At 38.9% G+C, this 26,231-nt stretch overlaps 3 protein-coding genes and 1 long non-coding RNA gene across 4 annotated transcripts in view; 1 reads left to right on the forward strand and 3 right to left on the reverse strand.

Moving 5' to 3' along the window:
- LOC139456997 (zonadhesin-like) overlaps positions 1-26,231 on the reverse strand; it is a 387,647-nt gene that overhangs the window by 328,885 nt on the left and 32,531 nt on the right. The window lies entirely within an intron of this gene.
- On the reverse strand, positions 1,901-7,939 carry LOC139457982 (uncharacterized). Its single transcript, XM_071239310.1, has 4 exons — positions 7,864-7,939; positions 7,283-7,573; positions 5,097-5,387; positions 1,901-2,450 (listed from the first exon to the last, which is right to left on the reverse strand). The coding sequence occupies exons 1-4, from the start codon at positions 7,937-7,939 to the stop codon at positions 2,038-2,040; spliced, it is 1,071 nt and encodes a 356-aa protein (XP_071095411.1). The 3' UTR covers positions 1,901-2,037.
- On the forward strand, positions 19,670-20,764 carry LOC139456999 (uncharacterized). The gene has a single exon (XM_071238457.1). It carries the CDS (start codon positions 19,670-19,672, stop codon positions 20,762-20,764), a length of 1,095 nt encoding a protein of 364 aa, XP_071094558.1.
- Positions 23,841-26,184, reverse strand: LOC139457535 (uncharacterized). Its single transcript, XR_011652597.1, has 3 exons — positions 25,863-26,184; positions 25,103-25,193; positions 23,841-24,418 (listed from the first exon to the last, which is right to left on the reverse strand). It is a non-coding gene; the product is annotated as an uncharacterized lncRNA (long non-coding RNA).

Here is a 26,231-nt window from a genome sequence, read left to right on the forward strand (position 1 = left end):
AGGAAAGCCCGAAGTGATGCAGGTCTCAGACGTTTACCACTTCGGTGAAACCCACGAGCACGTGTATGGTGCTGACAAACCTAGAAACATAATCGGGGCGAACCGGGATTCGAACCCACAATCATAGGTTTCTGGCGTGCCCAAGGGACGCAACTCTGCACAGCGAATCGCGGCGCCTTAGAGGACTGGGCCGCCCGTGCCCCCCTCAGTTACATGTATCATGCGTAGAAGAGTAATATAGTACTTATCAGTCTATATATATTTTGTTCTGATTGTTCATGTTATTGTAATAACGTTGTGAGATGCAAATGAGTTCGTTGATGTAAAATATGTTGGGGAGTTTATTGGGGATCCTGTTTGCGCATTCGTGTTGACATAAATTTATGATAGTTTTGTATTTAGCACAATCACTGCGATAGGATAGTAAGTATTATGCGATTCAGACTGTGAAATTTAATTTGTGAGCTGTTATACATTTTCTGATAATGGACATGGGTATGTACTGGTTTTACGAGCACTTCATCTCGGTGTTTTTACAGAAAATCGCAGGGTAATTGTAGATGTATTTTATAGGCACTTCAGGTAATTTTATAGATTTGTCAGAAGTCACATGAATGAATGAATGGAAGAATGAAAATTTCAATATATTATAGTTATTCAATAACACTTCCCACTCCATTCCCAAATAGGTCTGAAGCCTACACCTCTACCCATCGGATCCAACACACATACATAGAATGTCATGAAGTGGTTGGTAACTCCTCCATTATGTCACCAGTCTTTCACAACCGGTTCAGTCTATTCAACGATTTTGGAAGAAGCCAAGTATCTCTAAATATCTCTTCTCGACAACATCGAGAGTTTTGATAAAGTTTTATTTCCAAAAGCAAATACTTATGAGTTACATCTATTCACATCAGATTCCGCAAAGCATGTACAACAATAATTAAAACTTAGTAAGGAAATAGACACGCATAGTTATTGTGTCAATGACAGTAGCTTACAATTGAAGTTGGTAAATTTAGCATACCGAACATATGTGTGGTATCAGTTACCAATCGGAAAACCGTTACAAAACCGTAGCTTACTGTTAAAACTCATTCGAATAACATTTTCCAAAAATACAACATTCCAGTAAAGTTCTTAGGACAGACATATGCTATTAATTGAGTCATTAACTTTACATTGTCCATTGCATGACCACCTTATATTATTTCAACATTTATGTTTCTTTATTGAAGCCAACCTGTTTCAATGGCACATGCATATGTAACGGGATCGGGTGGTCAGCTTCGCTGACTTGGTTGATGCATGTAATCGTATCCCGAATTGCATAAATCCATGCACATGATGCCAGTCGCTGGATTTTCCGGTCCAGCCTCGATTATCTACACACCGCCATCTTATAGCTGATATATTGCTGCGTGAGGCGTTAAACAACAAACACATGAAATACATCAAAATACATCAATAATGATACAAACAACGCAACAATAATGAAGAGAAAGTAATCAACATAAAAACAACAACATAATGTATCCATTGCAAGTGATTTTAAAGCAAAATTTGTGAGTTAATTAATGATAGGGGCTGTATAATTATTTTTGGTTGCAAATGAGCTAAGAATGAGCTCATAGCGTGCTTGCTTGCAATCTGGACTCGGTGATGAGCTAGCGAATTTACAACTACCTGTTTCCACAAAAAGGAAATCGAAATTACAAGTGTTGCACTGTGCAGATTTCACTGATATTTCAAACAGCAATCGTTGACGTATTTGCTACACTTATGTTACCCCTCTTCTGTACTGCTAGGGTATATTCTCTTGGTAAATACATGCATGAGCTTACAAAGTAAAAACAAAACCGGCAGGTTATGAACATGTAACATCTATCTTCAAAGTTAGATTTAATTTGCTGCTTTTGATCAATCAATCAATCAATACTTATTGTATAACCCTAACTATACTGCTCTGTGTATCGTCATACAGTGGTACGGTTACGTTTTGCTTGGTTTTATTAGCAGAGGCAGACAGTCTGTCTAGTTCATGTACAATCTGTCGTATATTGATCCCCCGTTCCCCATGCTGTCATGCAGATCTTCAGTATTTCTGAGTGTCACGACAGAACAGTGGGTGGCACCGCTCTCTGAACTGCCGTTTATGCCGTCGCTCTTACAAACTTCCTGAAAACTTATACCCGCTTGAGAATTTGACTCAGAGGGAAGACTGGATTGGCGTGTTTCAGCTGGATTTACCTTTTTTCTGCAACAGCAACAGCAGCAGGCGATGGTGATAATTAGGATGATGATGACTGCCGAAGTAACTCCTGCTGCAACTATCAATATAGTTGAAACATCCTTTCGACGGATTTCTGTTGTCGGAGCTCCTACGGAGAGAGTGGTTGTCTTTTGAAAACAATCATTTTCAGTAAATAATTTGCGTTTCTTACATGCTCAAAGACAACATTGTTTTGGACCAAATAAGTGTAAAGTGTTTCAAGCTGTACTGTTTTAAGGATGATGTGAAATATTAGGTGGGCCGTGTATCACTTCTCAACAATTACACGACACTCACTCTGACAATTGTATCAGTATACGTAAATGTTAGTTGGTATAAGTAAAGTGTCAACTGCTCATGCTGCTTCGTTGATTGCAGGTGTACCCTCAATACAGTACAAAGATAAAGGTTATCACGCGAGTGTGGATGGAGATGGTAAAAATCCGTTATTAGAAATTAACATAACAGTGTCTGTTGGTTAGAAATATTACCAACGTCTTTAATTGTGCCATTACAACCATCTGACATTACTGTACACATCAGACACATACATAGATTTTTGTCTGGGCATTCAAATAGGTCGACTGCATTTAAGGATTTTTTAGGGATTTTCAGATTTGAAATGTGTGCAGACACAATTGGAAACATTTCAGTTCATGCCCGATCTATGATGGCGGAACAGTGTCGATGATTTCGGTTGTGTCTCTCCAACATAAATCAATCTACAAAGTGTATATTGAAAACCATATATGCCAGAACGTATTAAAAAGGTTAACTTCTCCAACTTTCATGAAGTCAAAGTTAGGTAAGATTACAATAGCGAACACCAAGCTTCTCTATTTCTGAGACAGCGTCTTTAATTTTGTCATTACAGCATATGGCCTTTTTGTACACATTAGTCGAATCCAGTGATTTTCTTTTTTGGGGATTATGAGAATGTAAATGTTGGAAGAGACTATTGGAAACATTTCTGTTGATGCCCGATGTATGCTGACTTTTTCCGATAATTCCTGTTCGGCCTGTCCAACACAAATCAATCCACAAAGGGTACATTTAACACCATATGCGCCAGAACGTATTAAAAAAAAGATTAATGTCTCCAAAACTCATAAAGTCAAGGTTTGTCTATTTCTGAGAGATGATCAGCCACTGAAATGTATATAAACAGAACAGACAAATACATTCTATCAATTTAAAAAAAAATCAAGAATGAAATGATCATATCAATACAGACATATAAATCTGATTAATAAAAAAACGAAGAAAGTTTATCAAAACTAAAACTCGCTCGGCAGTAAGGGGCCAAAACAAAGACTGGTCAGCTCGGAGTCAGTGTACTGTTAAATTGCGGCATGGGATCTCAAGTTGCCTAGCACTATAAAATCGGCATTTGCCCAGACTAGAAAAGCAGCCACACTCACACACACGTATATGAAGGACAGGCTCCAGCTAAACAAGCGTGACGGCATATAGGCTGGGATAAGAGTAGCTTCCCTTTGATAAAGAGAAGTTACTCGAGCGGGCGGAACGATGGATTGCCGCGAAAGGCAAACAGAAACAAGTTGTCTCGGCAATTGTTACTTAACCTGTATGTAGTTACGCCACACTATTAGAAACAGATGACAACTGGAACTACATTCAATGTGGTCATTGTCCGGCTGACAAATCACTGAAATTATTACGTGATGTATATGCAAGCACCAAATCCAGGAACACCTGCAATGCTTAGGTAACGTTTGTGAGAATGAGAACAGAGAAAAAGGTTATCACGAGGGTGTTTTGGGATGCACATGCAGCAACACTGAGAGTTTCATTTTTCCATTGCTCCTGTCACACACAAACACGTATTATGTTTACTCAGCTATGTTTAACATTCAACAAAAGATAACATTGTATGACAAGATTAGATTTCCGTATATGACACCCCGATGATTTTACACACTGAAAAGATTAGAACTTAGTATGTGTGCTGTAGAAATAATACAGGGGACATATGTGATGTGCGTGAACATGTCTGCAGTGATTGCCTTTGAACTATTTACTTTCATTTATCGTTAACTGACAAAATGTGGTATCTGAAGGATTGTAAGTAGGCTTTCAAATGATATTTATGGTTGACATGTGGCGAACAGTATCATATTAGGCGCGTCAATGGGAGGCAATATCCTATTTTGACTTTTACCATGTATCTCTTTTTTCAGCCTAACGCTTGCCTTTTATTGCATGTCTGTGTAATGGGTGCCACCAGTTGGGCAGAATACGCTCACTTTTTCGTGAACCACTGGTTCATCACTGTTTGATAGAAACATTCTTGTGATATTGTCGGAATCATGAATAGGACTCAGCTTTTGGTAGATATTTCTTATCATTATGAAAACGATTTTGTAATGCTATCTTACGCTAACTGTCAGGCGAAAATTTTGTCAGTTGAATATGCTTGACAACCAGCTGACGTGGCTTGGTTCATGTTAACATAACACGTAGTTGCAACCTCCATACAAATATTTCAAAGTACACTTCATTTTAAGGAAACGTGCCTTGGTATCAAATAAACAATCGGATGTTAATAAACATGATTTACGATGAGAGTCTGTATTGTAATTATTTTACGCACATGTAACCATTTCCGTAAAACACATCACGTTTGACTTCTACTGGCAATACATAAAAACATAACGTAACAGGACCCTCTGTAAATGGTGTTACGTGTTACATTTAGCACTTAGCATGTATGCAATGGATAAACATGTCCGAGTCCCCCAACCTAATTATGTTAAAGACATTTGACGTGTAGCTGAATCCCGACATGAATAATACTTACTGTTCGGCTGTAGCTCGTTAACACCTCCAGGAGTAATATTCCACTGGTGATTACCACAGACAAACACAAGGATAACGTTCCCGAAGTGTGCTTGTGTCACATTGATGGACAGGTTTTCGATGGTAGCGTTCCTCCCAGTCTCACATGTATAGGTGGCACTCCCGATCTGTAGTGTTAAGCTGTAAGCATCAGAGCAGTGATAGTTTCCAATGTCCACTGTGAGGGATATTCTGTCACACAGACTCACTGAATCAGCATCCACATCACTGGTTATGTTGACCGAGGGAATCTCTAAAACATGAATTAATGCATAACCGTATACATGTCTCAGTTGGCGTATCCATGAACATAACAATCTACATGTTTATCATTGTGTTAATGAATATATCAGGTTAATTAATCAAATTACAACATTTTAGTTACAACCGGTACAGCCATGAAGATCATGCTCATGTAAGGAATCGTAGAAGGGGAGTTGTCCATTGTTTGCACTGTGGTTTTGTCGCTTTTGCAAAAATCACCATAAGCTGTCAAAATGCAACAATGCAATATTTTTACCATTGTCGCGCTTGAAATTATAGTTTAGACGTTTACTTCATGTTTCATGTGCAGTTTATAAAATGTGCGAAAAAAAGATTTAAATGCATATCAGTTCAGGTTACCGAATATGGTGCAGGTCTTAGACGTAGCGTTGGTACAGCACTGACAAACCAAATACCATAATCAGGACGAATCAGTATTTGAACACTTGATCATAGTCCTTCGAAATTCCTCGATTTGAGTGAGTGATCGAGTTCGTTTTTTAACGCCGCTTTGAGAAATAATTCCGTTATTTCATAGCGTCTGAGTTGAGAGGAAGGTCTTAAGTGATGCATGTGATCAGTGCTGGGATTCGAAACCACATTCATACTTTCATTTGCGCCAAGGAAACGCAACTCTACACAAGCAAATACGCCGGCTAAAACGACTGGGCCAACCATGTCCCTCAACCATTTGAAATGTTGTTGGAGACCAGATCAAAATAGCATAGAAATGCAAAGAGATTGTTGCTTGCTGTGAAAACACATTTGCTTTAAAGGAAAAACGTCACTTACAATGAGGACATCTGAAGGATTTGGAAACGCTACAATCGAAGATTTGTTTTTGTTTTGAGAAAAGCAACCCGCAATGCCGTTGGTACTTCGGTTCAATAATAATTTTAGCTTATGAAAGGCTACTGGAGTTTGAAAAGAAGCATAATTCTTTCTGCGCATGCGTATATTAACTTATTAACTTCAAATGCGCACCATTTAATGGAACAGGGAGACAAAGCGACATTAACAAAATGTCATGTTGTCGCATAGTTGAGCATTTTTAAGAATTGTTTAAACAATTTAGATTGGGCGACATGTTGATAACCTTCAACCTTCAGCAAAGCAGTTTGCCACCCTTGGGAAAAAGTCATAAATAGTATTTAAAGCGCGACAATGCAACAACACAACAGTGCTACAAATAGACAAAATGTCGCGTTCTAGCAATGTCGCATACTCGCGATTTGGTACATTTTGACAGGGAGACATTGCGACAACATGACAATGTCCCTTCTGGAATCTCATTTGAGACGCAAATTTATATCCTACATTAAGAAGAGAGAGTTTTAAATATTTTATTGAACTAAATATGAGGTGAGGTGAGATGAAGAGGTTTTTAGCGTCTCCTTCAAGATTATTGCACTTATGTAGCGATGTGCATTCACGTGTGTGTATGTCTTCGCCAACCCTCGTATGCCCACGTACGCACACACATCGTATTCATCTTTACCCACCATATCCCTACAACCATCTGACTATGTCAGACTAGGTCAGTCCTCATGGATCGATGCTCATGCTTACATACATACTCCATCCTCCCACCATTACCCAACATCCATCGAACTATAACTGAGACCACTGAGATATCATGCCGCAGTTTAACATGAACACCCCACTCACACACAGTATACTGACTCCGAGCCGACCAGTTGTTTATGTCCCTTAATGCCGACGCCAGACAGAGTAACAACAAGTATTAACTTTGAACGTCTTTTTACGTATTACGCCGACGGGAATCGAACCCCGGACCTTCCGCTCTACCACTTGGCCACGGAAGTGGTCCGAACTAGAAATGAGTATAATTGCATATCAAAATGGATAAAGACTTCAACCTACTTGCGACGACAAGATGACAAAACCTTGTTCCCACATCTCCTCTATCAGTACATGACCAGTTCCCTGCATGTTTTGGCTGTACACTGATTATCGTGATTTCAGTCTGTGTTTGGTTGATGATGCTTGCATTATATCCTGTTAAATTGGTGCAGCCTTGCACCGCCGGACACTGTGGAGCAACTTCACATGGGCAGTTGTAAATGGTATAAGTGAAGTTGCCAGGCGTTGAACAGGTAATTTGGGCAGACGTTCCCAAGTAGGCTATGTCAGGACAGTGTATTACAGCTGTATCTGAGCAAAAAGTAATTAGGAAAATGCAACATCATTTTGTAAGCAAATCTTACATGTTTTAATTATTTACATTGATGAGTGGGTCGTTAAACAACGAACAAACAAACAAACAAACAAACAAACATTTGTTATAGTTGTACATACCCTCGTTCACAAATCGACTATACAGTACATTATGCAATGAAAGAGTAATGTTTCTAACATAGTTTGTCTTACAAACTGTAACCTTATCAGCTCGGAGATGACGGGATGAACATGATATTTAGCATTAACGTATTTCAGACACCCACCACTCTGTGTCAGGTGAAATGTGAAGATGGTGTGTATCGAGAAGAGAAAAACCTTCAGAATGACTGAATGCTTCATCTGTAAAAATAAGAACACTATATCAACGTTTGATAAAAAACATTAGTCTGAAAATTTCGGTAAGTGTCAGTCAGTAATTAATACTAGCGATTACACTTAGTACACACGATATCCCTGGTTAATAAACACATGGACTCTATCAGCATTAGATAGGGGTGTATGTTACTTGCTAGTATTAACCTACTCAACAAGAAGGAGAGTAAATACGGAGTGTAGTGAGTTAGCAATTACGTAATCAATACTAAACTAACGATGTGAGTGTGTTTTCGTATGTGCGCTTGTGCTATATGTGTGTCTTTCTATGTCTCTCTCTCTCTCTCTCTTTCTCTCTCTCTCTCTCTCTCTCTCTCTCTCTCTCACGCACACACACGCACACACACACACACACACACACACACACACACACACACACACACACACACACACACACACACACTCTACCTCTCCCCTCTATCTCCTTCTCAGGGGCGGTCGGGTAGCTTATTGGTTTAAGCATTCGCTCGTCATGCCAAAGTCCCGGGTTCGATTCCCGACATGGGTACAATGTGTGAAGCCAATTTCTGGTGTCCCCCGCAGTGATATTGTTGGAATATTTCTAAATGGGCGTAAAACCATACTCGCTCACTCACTATCTCTTTATCTCTCTCATTCTCTCTCTCTCTTCGAATGTGGCACTTACTTTGTGATTCCCCCTTGTCGATAGCAGTTGCACGAAGCATGAAGATAGACAACGTTTTCACAACGTTGTACTGACCCAAATGTGACGCGGTAAATTGTTCAATAACTCGTATCATTGCCATATCATTGTGCTGATAAAGTTTTATGTTCCTCGTTCGATTCACTATTGATAACAATGAAATAATTGCTGTCTATGTGGTCGTTGTGTTCCTCTGTAGCATTGCTAGTGTAAGTGCCTATTTCTATATACATATCTCAATCTGTCAAAGGAAACACCACAACCACGTTTACTACTCTTCTTCTAAGCACAATGGATATGATATAGTATAAACTCTATTGCAGACTTCGTATTATAGAAAGTGATTCAACGCAAACATCAGTTCACACATATAGAATCAATATAAAAGGAGTAACCTCTTTGTGTGACTGGTGTAATTTTTATAAATCATTTAAATATGATTAATTTAAGGAATGCTTACCGTTGGCAGACACATATCAGACTTAAGGTGGTACATCAGGTCTTGAAATGACCACCTTTGAAAGTCGAAGTAACAGAGAATGAAAAAAATGAAACTCAATACGGATATATTTGGGTATAAAGCAAAGAGATGCAAAATAAAGATGTTTATTGTGTTTTAGTATCAGTGACAAATGTCCTATATCAAAATGATCACAACAAGGACACGCAGACCATTAGTCGGGATACAAGTACGATTCGGAAAAAAACCGCACCCAGTGCATTAACAAAGGGCCATGGAGCTGCAGGCACTGCACGTGCAGCAGCACTATGGATGTTTTTTTTATTGCCTGGCATCTGCGTCAATCGAACAGTGACAGTTTAACAACATGCCAAGATTAACAGAAGTGCCCATAAACACCGACATAGGCCGCTTGCAGGCAGGGGAATCCCGATCAGCTGTACCCAGGGTTTTCAATGTAGCGCCAAGCACTATTGTAAGGCTATAGGATCGGTTTCAACAGGATGGGTCAACACTTGATCGGCCAAGGTCGGGACGACCAAGTGTAACCACCCCCGCCCACAATCGCTACATCCGACTGCACCATCTACGTGAAAGGACGACAACAGCCACCTCAACCACATCCCTCATACTCGGATTGAGCCGAATCTCCGAACAGGCTGTACGGAACTGTTTAAGAGCAGCAGATCTTCGAGCAAGGCGTCCTGTTTGACGCGTTATATTGAGTCGACAACATCGTCAAAAACGACTGCATTGGTGTCGTCAACACAGGGTATGGTCTCAACCGCGATGGAGAGATGTCTGGTTCAGCGACGAATCAACATTTTTCCTCCGTCGAGGGGATGGAAGAGCACGGGTCTACAGACGTCTGGGAGAACGTTACGTTGGTTGTTTTGTTGTTTAACGCCGCACTCAGCAATTGTCCAGCTATATGACGGCGGTCTGTAAATAATCGAGTCTGGACCAGACAATCCAGTGATTGATATCATGAGCATCAATCCACGCAATTGGGATCGATGACATGTATCAACCATGTCAGCGAGCCTGACCACCCGATCCCGTTAGTCGCCTTTTACGACAAGCATTGTCGCCTTTTACGACAAACATTGGTTGCTGAAGACCTATTCTACCCCGGAATCTTCATGGGTCCCTTTGAAGATACAGCCAAAGATAAAACGCCTTTCACTCGCAAACGTAATTCGATGCAATAAGGAAACACAGAACCAATCCACCGCCTCAGTTTATTTTCTTGTATTTTTTTGTATTTTTTAACGCCACACTCAACACAATTCCTGCTATATGCTGGCGGTCTGTAAATAATCGCGGCTAGACCAGACTATCCAGTGCATCATGAGTATCGATCTATGCTATTGGGATACGATGACATGCATCAACCACGTCAGCGAGTCGGGCCATCTGATCCCGTAAGTCGCCTCTTACGACAAGCAGAGTCGCCTTTTACGGCAAGCATGGGTTGCTGAGGACCTTTTCTAACCCGGATTTGCATACTGTCTCTGAAAAGTACTGCCTATGATTCCTATACGTGTGAAAACAAGTTTGGGATTGATTATAAAGAAGATATTAATTTATGTTAATAAGTTTTTGCTTTTTGAAGCAAAGTAGTACTTATCGATTTGTTGGATGACATTTGACTGACTGGCGCTGACTTGATTTGTTTTTTAATCATGTTCACATACTATTTGCACATATCTGCCAGGGATGCTGCGGGCTGGCAAAGTTGAGGTCTAGAACGTGGCCGGTCCCTGTTGTTACCGATCTGTTGATACCGTGTGACTGTATGGTGTCAGGTAGAACACCAAACACATAACATCTACTTTTTGTGCAATTCAAGTTTCAAGCATTTCAGTTGCACGCAACTACACATTTTAGATAGGAATAGCGTAGCGTTTATGCGCTTTTGCCGTCAAGTAAGTTGCTTTTCATAATTAAAACACTTCACATGTACCGTGAATGTTTGATGAGTTTCTTACACAGAGGATTTTATGTACTCAATGACCGGGATGCACGTGCAGTTTCAGCGTCATCATTGATAAGAACGACAAAATATTTAGTTATATGAACAATCCATCACCAGATCATGTTAGTTTTTTGGGTTTGTTTTTATATTTTTTTAGGCGGCTGAGAAATGTTCTTCCGCTATTATAGTTAGTATTCTGTATGTAAACACAGGTCTTAAGGATACCAATGGGCCGGATTCATATGAAAGGTATATAGACGGTAATGTTTTAACTGTGCATCCTTAAACATTACATTACAGCTGACACATTATAACCAAGCATGGACATAAAGCAATGCTTGTGATCAACCATTATTAAAAGAGTTATACAGACTAAACGGGTTCATTATTCGTGTAACATGTACAAGTCGTTTATCAGTTAAGTTTGATATTTAGTCACGTAAGAGAACGATACTTTCCTCGTTCCTCTAACTATTGCCATTGTTATGTATATACACTTCTGATAAATATAATGTCCGTGTTTCTCTCACTGTTACACTTGTTGTATATACAAGTTCCGTTACATTTAACGTTTCATTGAATATTCAAACACACGGCACTTTCCTTGTTTCTCTTTCCGTTACAGATTGGTATGTATATAAACTTCCTTTACAAATTGCCGTAAAAGGCGACTATGCTTGTCGTAAGAGGTGACTAACGGGATCGGGTTGTCAGGATCACTGACTTGGTTGATAAACGTCATCGATCCCAATTGCGTGGATCGATGTTCATGATGTAAATCACTGGGTTGTCTTGGTCCAGACACGATTACTTACACACCGCCGTCATATAGCTGGAATATTGCTGAGTGCGGCGTAAAACAACAAACCAAACCAAAAACCTTTACGTGTATCATCCAATGAAAACACGATATTTTCATTAACCCCCTTACATGTGTATTGAAAACATGAGACACGGGTACACAACGGAATGGAGGTACGGTAATAAGATACAATGATATATTATTAATGTGTCACACGGTGTATGTTACATACGGTAATAAGATACAATGATATGTTATTAATGTGTCACACGGTGTATGTTACATATGGTAATAAGATACGATGATATGTTATAAATGTGTTACACGGTGTATGTTACATACGGTAATAAGATACGATGATATGTTATTTATGTGTCACACGGTCTATGTTACATACGGTGATAAGATACGATGATATATTATAAATGTGTCACACGGTGTATGTTATATACGGTAATAAGATACGATGATATGTTTTTAACGTGTCACACGGTGTATGTTACATATGGTAATAAGATACAATGATATGTTATAAATGTGTCACACGGTGTATGTTATATACGGTAATAAGATACGATGATATGTTATTAACGTGTCACACGGTGTATGTTACATATGGTAATAAGATACGATGATATATTATAAATGTGTCACACGGTGTATGTTATATACGGTAATAAGATACGATGATATGTTATTAATGTGTCACACGGTGTATGTTACATACGGTAATAATATACGATGATATGTTATAAATGTGTCACACGGTGTATGTTATATACGGTAATAAGATACGATGATATGTTGTTAACGTGTCACACGGTATATGTTACATATGGTAATAAGATACAATGATATGTTATTAATGTGTCACACGGTGCATGTTACATACGGTACTAAGATACGATGATATATTATTAACGTGTCACACGGTGTATGTTACATACGGTAATAAGATACGAGAATATGTTATAAATGTGTCACACGGTGTATGTTACATACGGTAATAAGATACAATGATATGTTATTAATGTGTAACACGGTGTATGTTACATACGGTAATAAGATACGATGATATGTTATAAATGTGTCACACGGTGTATGTTGTATTCGAATTTAAACAACGGGATGGAGATACGGTAATAAGATACGATGATATGTTATTAACATGTCACACGGTGTATGTTACATACGGTAATCAAGATACAACGATATGTTATTAATGTGTCACACGGTGTATGTTGCATTCGAATTCAAAACAATTATCACAGCGATATGATATAACTTCCGGCTTTAAAGGAACATGAGCATTATGAATGTTTTTTGCTAAATAAACTACAGTGTAAGTATTGTGCGATGGTAAAAGGAACCTGAATTTGTAAAAGTTTTGATGGACTTGGTTTTAATATAAGTTTGTCTTACGTTCAAACATGGGGCAGTGTTAAATATAAAGTGGTTTTCCGTTTCAACACAGTTTAATCTGCATCACTTACATTTACGTAGATTTCGGGGAATATTTGCATTCCGGCCACTTTTGATTTCTAGATAATGTCAGCGTAATAGAAATTATAAAGAAACAGTTTTTAGTTTAACCGACAGCATGAGTTTACATCTAATCAGTTTCAATGGCAGATAGATCAGTGTTGTCAATTGATTGTGACGTCATGGTAACCGATGCCGTCATAATGGTCTGCAATGTCAAACAGTTATTTCTTTCACACCTGTGGGTGAGAGACCCATTTGAGATAACATATATGTGAAATCGAATTCCAGGCCCGTGATTGGCTACACCATGGTGATCACTGAGGTCGGATTATGAAGGACCACTTTCCTGATTGTAAGGCATAGATAAATTGCTCGTGCTTCAGTCGAATGTTCACCTACGTTTGTGTTGAACATTTGGTCATGTGTAGATCTAAACCCCCTGGAGGCCACATCAAAATATATGTCGCTCCTCTCCAACCCTCATTGCGAAGTCGAATAAAATGTTAAATACACTATGCCCACTAATACACTTCACGGTTTCGAATTCGGTGGGAAATTCCCTCTTCCGTGATATCATCCACTGTAATATAGATGAAGCAAAATTACTGAAAGTGGCTTATGAAAATTCGCTATATCGTAAATATCTCCATTTTGACACGGTGACATTACTAAATCACCATTCACAGCGTTATTTACTCTATGTTTAAAAAATTAAATATTGGATATTAACTGGAAGAACTGAGTTTAAAAAATAGCATATTAGTAATCATTGGTATCTGTTTTTTTATCTAATCACAAATGATAATTTTGAAACATTGCCTGGAATCGTTTAGAATGTTTTGGAAAATACGCAAACACAAATTCCGAAGTGTGCATGCATATGGGATAGTGTTTAAAATCACGTTTCAGGTGTCGATTATGAGACGCCTATCAGATCACGTGTATTTCAAACTCTGCGATACATGCATCCCTGAAATCCCCATACACTTTAGAATCAAATGACAAATCGTCTTTGTCACCAATACAAGTTATCTAGATGAAATCAAGCGAAATAAATTTGGCGTGGAAACGAACAATGTGCTCGGAAAACTGTACTTGTTAAAATGTTAACAAAGCAAAATTCAGATATTACACTGTGTGGCATGTTCTCCTTATTTTCAGCTATCCATTCCTCTCATTGTTGTATACATTTGCTCACGCGTTTAACACTATTCATGGAACAAGTATCGTAACACAAATTATGGAATTAAAAATATATACAGACAATGATCAAGTAAATTCAATAGAAATCGTAAAACTTTCCGTCCTGCGAATGATGCCATGACTGACGGAAAGTCATGCACAACGACGACGGTATTTATCGCTATTTCTTACTAATTATCTTGATTTCCTTTGAAAACAATCAACAAATTACACTACGCAGTTTGTCGTAGTGTCGTCTGGGAACATGCCATTTTGTGAAAGTCGGTCAGCGGTAGTGATGTCATACGGAAGTGAACATTGTTGCTCATATTTGGGCATTCCTTTGAGGCGAAAACTTTTAAGTCGGCATCCATCGGGTTTTGTTTTTTTATTTAGTTTGTATTATCATCATCGCCTTGATAATCCATAGATAATATTATATATGGCGTAAACCTTTTTGTGTAGGGTCACATTAGTTATGTTCAGATAAAAGGCACACCCTCAATGACTTAATATTGATGTGATCAATGCTTATTAGCTGAATTGCCAGAACATGAGTTAAAGAAAAGGTAGTCAAATATTCGTTCTACGTAAATATAAGATATGCATTTATTATTAGATACATTACCCAACCTCTCACATGTGATATTTTGAAAACCCTTAAATAGAAAACAGCAGACCCTAACTAACCAATATTGCAAACGTATGCTATTAATATGTCATTCGATTCTTAACTTTCACGACACACAATAACTTGTAAATGTTATTTCAGTCTCGTCAAAAGCTACTGGAACTGTTTATGCTTATAACCATAACAGGTGCAAACAAAACTACAAGGGAAACTTTCTTGATTGATAAAATTGTTATTCATTAACATTATTGAATTAACGACCTTCCTTGTCAACATAATATTAACATATATGCATTGTGAATTTGAGCTTCAGTATTAACTTTATTTTCCTTTTCATAACGATGTGTGTGTGTGTGTGTGGTGAAAAGAAAAAGACCACCAATAGGTCGAGCCACTGTTCTGATTGGATACTCATCGCCACGTCTAAAAATAGCTCGCAAACGGTTGGTGAGAACGGGGTGTAAGGAGGCGTGGCGCAAAAACCGGGAAAACACATACTATTATCAGTTCAACCTCACCAATTTAAATGTGATTTTGACAGTACCAAAAAGCTGTTTATCAGTACCAAAGAACTGTATAAGGTTGGAGGGGATATTCTAGCTACTTTATATATGGTAGTTTAAATAAGACTACGTATTTAATTATATTTACATTCATTGATCGGTTAGTTCCGAGTTTGATCCCATTCGACATATTGGCCGACACCGTGAGTGTTTAGACACCACGAAATGAGGTCAGAGGTCAGAGGTCAGAAGTTGTCTGTACGCTGATAGGAATCGCGTGTGTAAACGCTCCTGAGTGATGCTTGTATGCTTATAAAAAGCCATGTGCTATTTATTTTCTTATCATTTCTATGTTCATCATGCCCTTTCTAGGCCGGAAAGAGCATTTGGCCAGTATTTATTGTAATCCTAAACATGTAGCTTAAGTTTCGGGGCCATCAAAATTATTATATGGTTAAAAAGGAAGGCAAATTAGATTTCAGATTACATGATATTAAGAAGAGGTTCGCCTTAGTATACGCCTTGTCACTACAACGGTCTTTACAAGTTTAAAAGAAAGGGGTGGATGCAACCGGCCTTAATGACCGATGGGCTACGTCTCTAACATAGCTTCAGATGGCCACGGTTTCAAGTATCATGGTATAACATTTATACTAAGTTATCTTATAATAATTAGATCTACATCAAGTGCTTTTATGAGTTATCATGGTGCAATATTTATACATCATTTCATATAATTATAGTTTAGCAAGTAATAATTATCATCAGGTAAAATGCATATATAAAATATCAGTAGTTTCAGTTATAGCTCTTTTAGATAGTTGCTAGCCTAAGGTAATGGGATCACATCTTCTAGACATACTATTCAATAAAACAAGAGTTACGTCTACATGGTTAATTGATTTGAAGCTTTTAGATAAATCCTAGCCTAAGGTGTCAAGATCCCATCTCCCAGACAAAGGATATGTCTACATAGTCTTATAGATTACCTGGAACTATTTTATTTAAGTATATCTGTCATCACCTACCGGGGTATATTAGAATAACATTATTTCAATTAAGGCTCATTAAGGATTAGCCCCCATACAAGTTCGTTTATAGTGCATTAAGGATTAGCCCCCATACAAGCTCGTCTATAGGGCATTAAGGATTAGCCCCCACACAAGCTCATCTATAGTGACACCCTAATCTCTTTCAAAGCATCAAGTAAATATGTCAACAAGATTAGTGCCAGTCCAACAGGATTTAGTATTCCTCTCTGTCTAGCCATCCATTTAGCATAGGGCACAACCAATCGTGTATCAACCAATCCTATTCCTTTTTATTGTTCAAATTTGTGTTAAATACATACTGTAGCCAGGTTTTAGGAGAGAAGGGGTTTGACTCTCTTACCCAGCAGACCTCTCTCCCACAGCCCAGAGTGTTGTACCGACTCTCTGTGGCACCCTCAGTTATTATCTAAGTATAAATTGTAAATTGTTAATTGTTCTTGTAAATAAAATTGTGATTAGTCTCCTGTGACTCCGGCTCTTTGCTGACTAATTCCCCAAGAAAACCAGCACGCCATTTGGAAGGTATTGTTCACCCAGAACAGTTCCATGATAATTTGGTGGAGAATCATCGTTTTCTGAACCACGGAGCCCAGGAACTAACTACAACCAGCTACAAGAACCCATTGGAGGACATGTCCAACCGTGATCATCCGATGGAATAACAAGCAAGCTGCATCCACCTCTGACCTCAACACTGGATTAAAGACAACCAACTCCTCCAAAGACACCAACAAAGGAAGAAAAAGTCTTCAAATATTTTAAGTACTACATTGTTGATTACTTGTCTTCCTTTAATTTAGTACAGTACATACTAATAGGTGTCATGGCAAATATGGAGTCTGGAACGGAAAGTAACTTTGAAAGTGAAATTCCAACAGTGTCTTTAGTGCCAAAAGTGTAATTCAGGCAAAATTTGGCACAACAACAACAAATTGTTTAGTAGACACAGGGGCATCCATTTGTTGTATTTCGTCTGCTTTTCTGAGCACAGCTTTTGAAAACCTTACTCTTGGAAATTCACCCTTTCCACAGGTAAAAGGTGTTGGCGGCGAATTGCATAAAGTGTTCGGTTCAGTTGTGTTAGATTTTGTCATTGAGGATCAGGAATTTTCTCAAAGATTCTATGTACTGCCTACACTGCCGAAGGCAGTGATACTAGGTGAGAACTTCCTTAATGACAATGATGTAGTCTTAGATTATAGCTGTCATTCCTTGATACTTAACAACAGCACCTCAGATAGGCAATATATCAATTTCATAGCCAATTCAGTGCAAGAGATTAGACCAGATTTACATCCCCCCTCAGATTAAAATTCATTTCAAGGTCAGACTATCAGAGACCAAAGAGGATTCCCTCATCCTCATTGAACCCATTGCTTCCCTCACTATTCATTCTGAAGTAGCAGGTGTTAGAACTCTTTCCAAAGTGAAAAGCAAAACTGCTACATTTAGGCTTATGAATCCCTCCCAAGAAGAAAAACTTCTTGACAAGGGTACAGTTGTTGGCAAATTTAGTTACATTGACAAAGACTCTGTTTTTGAAATCGACTCTGACCAACCATTCATCAGTACCGTTAACACCGACAATGAGAAGAGAGACAATGACACCAGGGATTATGTTAAAATTGCACAAGAGTTAGGATTTGATTTGACCAATACACAACTGACTCCAGACCAACGACACAGACTACTTAGATTTTTGGGACAAAATAGAAACATGTTTTCAACGAGTCTTGTAGATTTAGGAAAGACTGACATGCACCAACATATCATTGACACTGGCGACCACCCACCCGTTAAGTGTAGACCATATCGCCAATCCCCTCATCTCCAAAAAGTCACTGAAGAGCTTATAGATGATTTTCTGAAGTATGATTTGATCGAGGAGTCTACTTCTATGTATTCAGCTCCCATTATCCTAGTCAAGAAACGTGATGGCTCATATAGATTTGTTTGTGACTACAGAAAGTTGAATTCTGTCACTCTACCAATGTCTTGGCCTCTTCCTGTTTTTGATGATGTTGTTGATCACATCGCCAATGCACAAGCTAAGCTCTTCTCAACTTTAGACCTTGCTAATGGCTTCTTCTAAGTGCAATTACATGAAGATTCAAAGCATAAAACTGCTTTCGTCACCCATCAAGGCCTTTATCAGTTCAAACGTTTGCCACAAGGTTTGACAAATTCACCACTTTGTTTTCAACAGCTCATGAGCAAAGTGCTAAAAAAATTGCTTTTTAAGGTTGCGCTGATTTACATTGATGACTTGATAATTTACAGCAAGAACTTTGAAGAGCATCTCCAACATTTGGAGCAATTATTTTACTATCTGAAACAAGCATTAATTAACACTAAAGCCATCAAAATGCAATTTTGCAACGGACAAAGTTTCTTTTCTGGGTCATTTTTTATCATGTGGAGGTGTTCAAGTTGATGACAAAAAGATTGAAGCAATTAGAACCTTTCCAGTGCCCAAATCACAAAAGCAGATTCGCTCCTTCTTAGTGTAGTATCAACAGTCATCATAGTACTCATTTACCGATGACGTCACTAAAAGAGTGATGATGTCATGATGACATCATGATCAAGATGGCCTCCAGACAAGAACATGGCTGCCTCATGTAACTCATTTAATAAACCTAATCTGAAGCCATCCGGCCTCCATCTTAGATATTGCATGGTGTCAGAAGTCGGATATGAATCTACAGAGACTGAGTGAGCTATTTAATGCAATTTTGATGGACTAGAATTTGGCATTTTGCCAAAATAATTGAAGTGAATAGCCAGTGATAGTGCTAATGTTTAAATTCACATGCTAGTTTGAGTGAACATTTTGACTGATAAACTGAAGTCATAGGCACATCCTAGTTTGCAATCACAATTACTGAAGATTACAGAAGCTGTTTATTTATCCCAGTGGATATTTTCATCAGAAAAAGCATGGCTACATTCCAAGTGTCTCCACCTGATCGTTTCAATTTCAAGCAGCCTGATGAGTGGCCAAAATGGATAAAGAGATTTGCTCGCTTTAGATTAGCATCAAGACTGAACACTAAAGATGGTAATTTGCAAGTTTCCACGCTTGTTTATTCTATGGGGGAAGAGGCAGAAGACATATTAGCTACATTTAGACTTAATGAACAACAAGTGGCTGATTTTGACGTTGTGAAAACTCACTTTGAGAACTTTTTCACTGTTAGAAGAAATGTGATCTTCGAACGAGCCAAGTTTAACACGAGACTACAAGAACCAGGTGAAACTGTAGATAGCTTCATCACTGCGCTCTATGGTCTGGCTGAACATTGTGCATATGGAACACTTCAGGATAATCTTATTCATGACAGGATAGTGGTTGGAATAAGAGACACTGGTCTATCTGAACGACTACAGCTTGATGGTGAATTAACCCTTGAAAAAGCTATTAAGATGGCCAGACAGTCTGAAACTGTGAAAAGGCAACAACCAGTGGTCCGAAATACTGCGTCTGAAATGGAAAATGCTACGGCAAATGTTGAGGCGATAAAGGGAGGTAACTTCAAACATCACAAGAATAAGAAGTGGAAGAACCACCACAAGTCTCAACCATGTCACAGATGTGGCAAATCTCAACACAGGAAGGTAGATTATCCAGCTGTATCTTCAACCTGCAGAAAATGTCAGAAAAAGGGACATTGGGATGTTATGTGCCAAAACCAGCCTGCAAATACTTCACAAACAAGTAAGAAGCGGTATGCAGTGAGTAATGTTGAAGGGCTGACAGAGGAAAATGACTGTGATTATGCATTTCTTGGATCTGTAGAGGATGTCTCACCTCACAGTAGTTTCAGTGATGACCCCTGGTATATCGACTTGCTAGTCGACAAGCGAGGTGTTGTTTTCAAAATAGACACTGGAGCTGATGTAACTGTTATTCCAGAATTTGTCCACAAAGAGATGAATTCTCCACCCCTCAAGAAATCTAACAGGATCTTATATGGGAAATCAGTTTTGAAAATACTTGGTAAATTCACAGCAACCCTGAAATCAACAGGTTGACATCAAAACAAGATGTTTACGTTGTAAGAGGTCTAGCTTCCCCTCTCATAGGTAAACCTGCAATTAAAGACTTGAATCTCATTCAGCGGGTACACAACATTGAAGACAGAGTATCACCAAATGAATATTGGAGAACCAAATTTCCCAAGTTGTTCATTGAGCTTGGGAAGATGGATGGTGCCTACAACATTAAGCTTAAGGAGGGAGCGAAGCCTTTTTCTCTGAATACTCCAAGAAGAGTTCCACTTCCTTTACTCACCAAGGTGAAGAAAGAACTCAAGAACATGGAGAGAAGCGGTGTAATCTCACGTGTTGACGAACCTACGGACTGGTGTGCAGGTATTGTTGTTGTACCTAAAGCCTCAGGATCCGTTAGAATTTGTGTTGATCTGACCAAATTGAATGAATCAGTTCGTCCCGAAAATCATTCAATGCCAGTTGTAGACCAAACAATCAGCCAACTGAGCGGTGCTCAATACTTCACCAAATTGGACGCCAACTCTGGGTTTCATCAAATCGAACTAACAAAGAAATCGTCACTTCTTACCACTTTCATAACACCGTTTGGAAGGTTTAGATTCAACCTTCTTCCGTTTGGGATTTCATCTGCACCTGAACATTTCCAGAAGAGGATGAGTCAGATATTGGAAGGATTAGAAGGAACTTTATGTCAGATGGATGACATATTGATCTACGGTTCAACACAGGCAGAACACGACATAAGATTAGAAGCAACCTTACAGAGACTACAGGAAGCTGGAGTCACTCTCAATGACAAATGCGTCTTCTCAACTAACTCTGTGAGATTCCTTGGTCACATCATCGACAGTCATGGTGTTCGAGCTGATCCGGCGAAAATCAACGCTATACAAGATATGGCGGAACCTTCATCTGTTATGGAAGTTCGACGTTTCCTAGGAATGGTGAACCAGTTAGCAAAGTTTCTTCCAAATCTTGCAGATGATAATAAACAACTCAGAGATCTTTTAGTAAAAGACAACATATGGGTTTGGAATGAACCTCAACAAACTTCCTTTGATCGAATAAAGCAGAAACTCTGTACATCACCAGTGTTGACCCACTACAACCCAAGTGCAACAACTGTAGTTTCAACAGATGCTTCATCTTTTGGGCTTGGAGCAGTCACAGCAAAAAAAATGCAGTTTCCGGTATCCGGATACCTGCCGGATACCACCGGACACTTACCCAAAACGCGTCCAGGTATCCGGTGGCAGATACCAAGCCGGATACCAGATCCGTGGTATCCGGCATGGACACCTCACCTGAAAGTATGCCACCTGGAATCCGCGTATCCGGCAGCGGATACCTCACCGGATACCTCAATCTGGGTGTCCAGGGATCCGGCACCGGATACCAAGGATCCGGCACCGGATACCTCATTCTGAGTTTCCAAAAACGTGTCACAATTTGGGGGTGCATTTTGTTCAATTAAGTGTGAAACACCTAAATATATATTGGAAACTAGCCATGAAAATTGAACATTGCTGAAGGAATCCGGCAGGTATCCGGCAGGTATCCGGCAGGTATCCGGATGCAATCCTGGTAAATGATGTTAGCCTGGGCATATCAGATAGCTGTAGTAACATTCTGTGTCATTTTAGTTGTAAATATCCCCTTAAAGTTGAGATCTATGGGCATGTACTTTTGGAGAAGACAATTTTTTCAATCTTTTTAGATGTTAAGCTGTTTAATGAACAAACATCAGTTCTAATACGTGTATGATGATATCCTTAAATTTCATGTTCAGACTTCCAGATTGTTCTGAGTGAAAGTATAAACTCATCGACTGTGTGCTCACTTGGGCCTTTGGTCCTAGTGAGATGATAGTATGATTATTTGTAAAGGTACAAGTACTTGTCACGAGCATACCAGCTTCATTTAAGTTTGAAACACAATATGCCTCACTCTGAGGGTGACATGTACCAGATTTCATCACACTACAGAGAGCTGTTCCTCAGTTACTGTGAACATTTTTACTGAAAGACATTGAAAGCTAATCTGACCTTCAATATCAGTTGTGACTATTTCAAAAACAATTGTAAATTGCTTCATTCAGTATAACATTGACAAACATATGACAATGATATACAACTATATGAGTAAGAGTTATTTAGACTTCTGCAGGAAAAGGCACATTAGAGAACAAGAGTCATCAGAAAGATGACATAACCCCCCGGCAGATGTCTGTAAAGTAACCACTAGTAAATGTGCATTTCTGTATGTAATGAGTCAACAGTTTAAAGTTCTTTAAGAAGCATACATTGTTTATCCACAAAAGATCCACCATGGTCGCATCCATATGAATGCCAAGTTTTGATCAAATACATTGAATGGTTTTCGAATTCTGCCCCAGAAACGAACCTCATCCCCAATTGAGTCTATGTCCAACTTCATTCCATAAAAATTTAAAAAAATAAAAATTAGAAAAATCCCAAAATATCAAAAGGCAACACTTCAGTATGTGCCTGATAGCTTTGCCAAGTTTCGATCAAATACACTGAATGGTTTTTGAATTCTGCCCCGGAAACGAACCCCATCCCCAATTGAGTCTATGTCCAACGTCATTCCATAAAAAAAAAATTATTTTTTTTTTAGAAAAATCCCAAAATACCAAAAGGCACCACTTCAGTATGTGCCTGATAGATTTGCCAAGTTTCGATCAAATACACTGAATGGTTTGGGAATCCTTCCCCTGGAAAAGGAAATGATTACGGCTGGACAGACAGTCTGGCTGATCGCTATATCACCCCGTATTATATGCCGGGGGGGGGGGGGGGGGGGGGGGTAAAAAGTAAGTGTATGACCTGTTGCCAACTTCTATCCCTGCCCTAAGGAAGAGTTTGGCCATTAACAATTGTTTTGTCTGGCTATGACATTGACCTTTGACATAGCAGATCAATGTGTTATTCCAAAGATGCCCAAGCAATGCATGGTTTCATCCGATAACTGTGGCTATCAAACTGAGGCAAAATATTGGAAAATCCCCATTTACACACCTGGCTAAAGAAACATAAACAACAAACAAATTATCAATTTCTTTTATTTATATGCCTATATCACACACTGAACATTGTTCACATGATGGTTCCTGATGCAGTATGCAATTTCCTCCTATTCTTCAATACTCATAACAGAGTGGGATAACTGTTCGCTTGAAAGCATAAGCAGACCATGCTCACCAGTTCAGAGTTACTTGCCCTCAAATATCCTTTCCCTTCTATTTTGCCATGGAAAAACAGGAACCAGGATGAGGGGAGGCCAGATCGGCTCTATCCCTGTTGCATTGTGTTAGTAGAATTGTGAACATTCTATTTGGTGTTTGGGTCCACATTTATAGACAAGTAGTCGCAAACATCATTCCTTTCAAGTGATTACCACATGGCCAAAGACAATAATTTCTTCAACGTCCTTGAAGGGTCCCACTCCGACTTGGCATTGGTTGGTCTTCTCACATTAGCCAGACCAGCCTTTGTGAGTGTGTCCCAGTGTCAATTGGGATATAACTTCTTGGTAGGCCCCCATTGAAATAACAGGATTCTCCTCATCACTGTCTGCCTATCACTTCTGATATCTGGAAGGGTCCTTCCAGACTGTCAACCAGTCATCCGGGTATCTCAAGCTGGACTTCAGTTTCTGCAAAATTATGTATAAAGATTGTAGCAATAGAAAAGAATTGTTGCAACATGTACTTACAGATAAAAGGCAGCAAATTCACTTAATTTATCATCTTTGAGTTTTGTTATATACCAAACATTTGAGATATATATTGTTCCATGCTGATGAGTTGAAACAATCATTAACTGACATCTCTTAAAAATGCTTCCCATACAAGCCAAAGTAATAGATGAGGTAGCAAGTGGGCTCATTGATCGCTCGTAATCGTACCCAATAACGTGGGATGTTGTCCATAACAGTCATCATCGGTGCGTCTGGATCGAGCTCATAACATTACTCACTGGTTTGCCTAGTTGGGATTTGAGATTTGATTATTTATCATCCTTGTCATTTAGCTGAACTATTGTTGGATGTGGTGTTAAATGAGTGAAATGGGAAGAGAGCCCGAAGTGATGCAGGTCTTACATGTTTACCACTTTGATGAAACCCACAAGCAAGTGTATGATGCTACCCTCGATTCAAACCCACGACCATTGGTTTCTGTCAAGCCCAAGAGATGCAACTATGCACAGCAAGTTGTGGTGCCTTTGATAATTAGGCCATCCATGCCAACAGGTGATAAAGAACAAGCAAACTGAAAAAATATTTGCAGAATAGCTACATGAACATGATGAACCAAACAGAATAATTTCAAATATTTACCACTCACTGCTACTCTTCTCTTGTTCCTCATTGCTTCCCTTTTTCCATTGATGCTGTGCAGATGACTGACTCATTCATTCATCCAGACATTCTGCAAAAATAAGTAGCATTCACATTACAGAATTATCCAAACTGTACATGCTGTACATTGAATTCAATTGAAAAGGCCCCAGTTGAGTTTCCAACTTAGAACTGTCCTTATTAAAATATTTCATCCCAAACATTCAGAGATAAAACATAATCCCATATTTAACAACTGTCAAACAATTATTGGGTCATTCAACATACACTTTACATAGGGAATCACTTGTTGCAAAAAAGATCCTCGCCAAGGTCAGAGTCATTCCATGAAATATTGAATTATTTAGTTATGAAGCTTATACAAAACAAGGACATAACAGTGTAATTATAAAAATATGTTAAGCGCAAAAAAAGTAAAGTCTTTGGTGGCCATTATTGTAAATTATAGTCTGTATTAGCATCCCACAAAAGTTTAGAGTTAATAATCGTTCCTAGATCTTTGTACATTTCTTCATTATCTATAAAAAGCGGATCTAATTTGGATCATCTTGTTTTGACCACAAATCCATTACGCCCCTTATGCAAATCCTTGTCGTCATAACAAACAGTTGACCATAATACTAAAAAAAGGACCCTTGGCGTTTACGGTAAAGTATGTAGAGCAGGAAAATATCAAAATCAATCCGTTCCATAAGATCTCTGCACGGAAATCATAAGGTCACGAAGCCCTGCTACGTACCTGGCATCCGCATTTGCTGCCAATCGCCTTTCCAAATACTGTTGACTTCCGCGTTGTGGATGGCTCAGAGGAACTTCGGCCGGCATTTCCGTGGTGGAGGTGAATGAGAACAATGTATCGATACACGAGGTAAGCTTATCGTAATCAAGCATGACAGTGTATATCGATACACGAGGTTTGTTTACGTCCATGTTCTAAAATGGCGCCCTGGACCGCAGGGGAATATGGGTAAATTGGCTTGTTCCGGGTTAACACAAAGCTGGGCCCCCGTCTCTAATATCACAATATTGTTTGGCGCAAGTTGGCGATGCGCATAGGGAGCCCGGAACCAGTTTAACACGACATAAGCTGGTTCCCGGCTCTCTATGC

Source organism: Haliotis cracherodii, unplaced genomic scaffold (assembly GCF_022045235.1).
Source record: "Haliotis cracherodii isolate W230 unplaced genomic scaffold, xgHalCrac1.p SCAF_12, whole genome shotgun sequence".
In the NCBI taxonomy this organism is placed as follows: Eukaryota; Metazoa; Mollusca; class Gastropoda; order Lepetellida; family Haliotidae; genus Haliotis; species Haliotis cracherodii.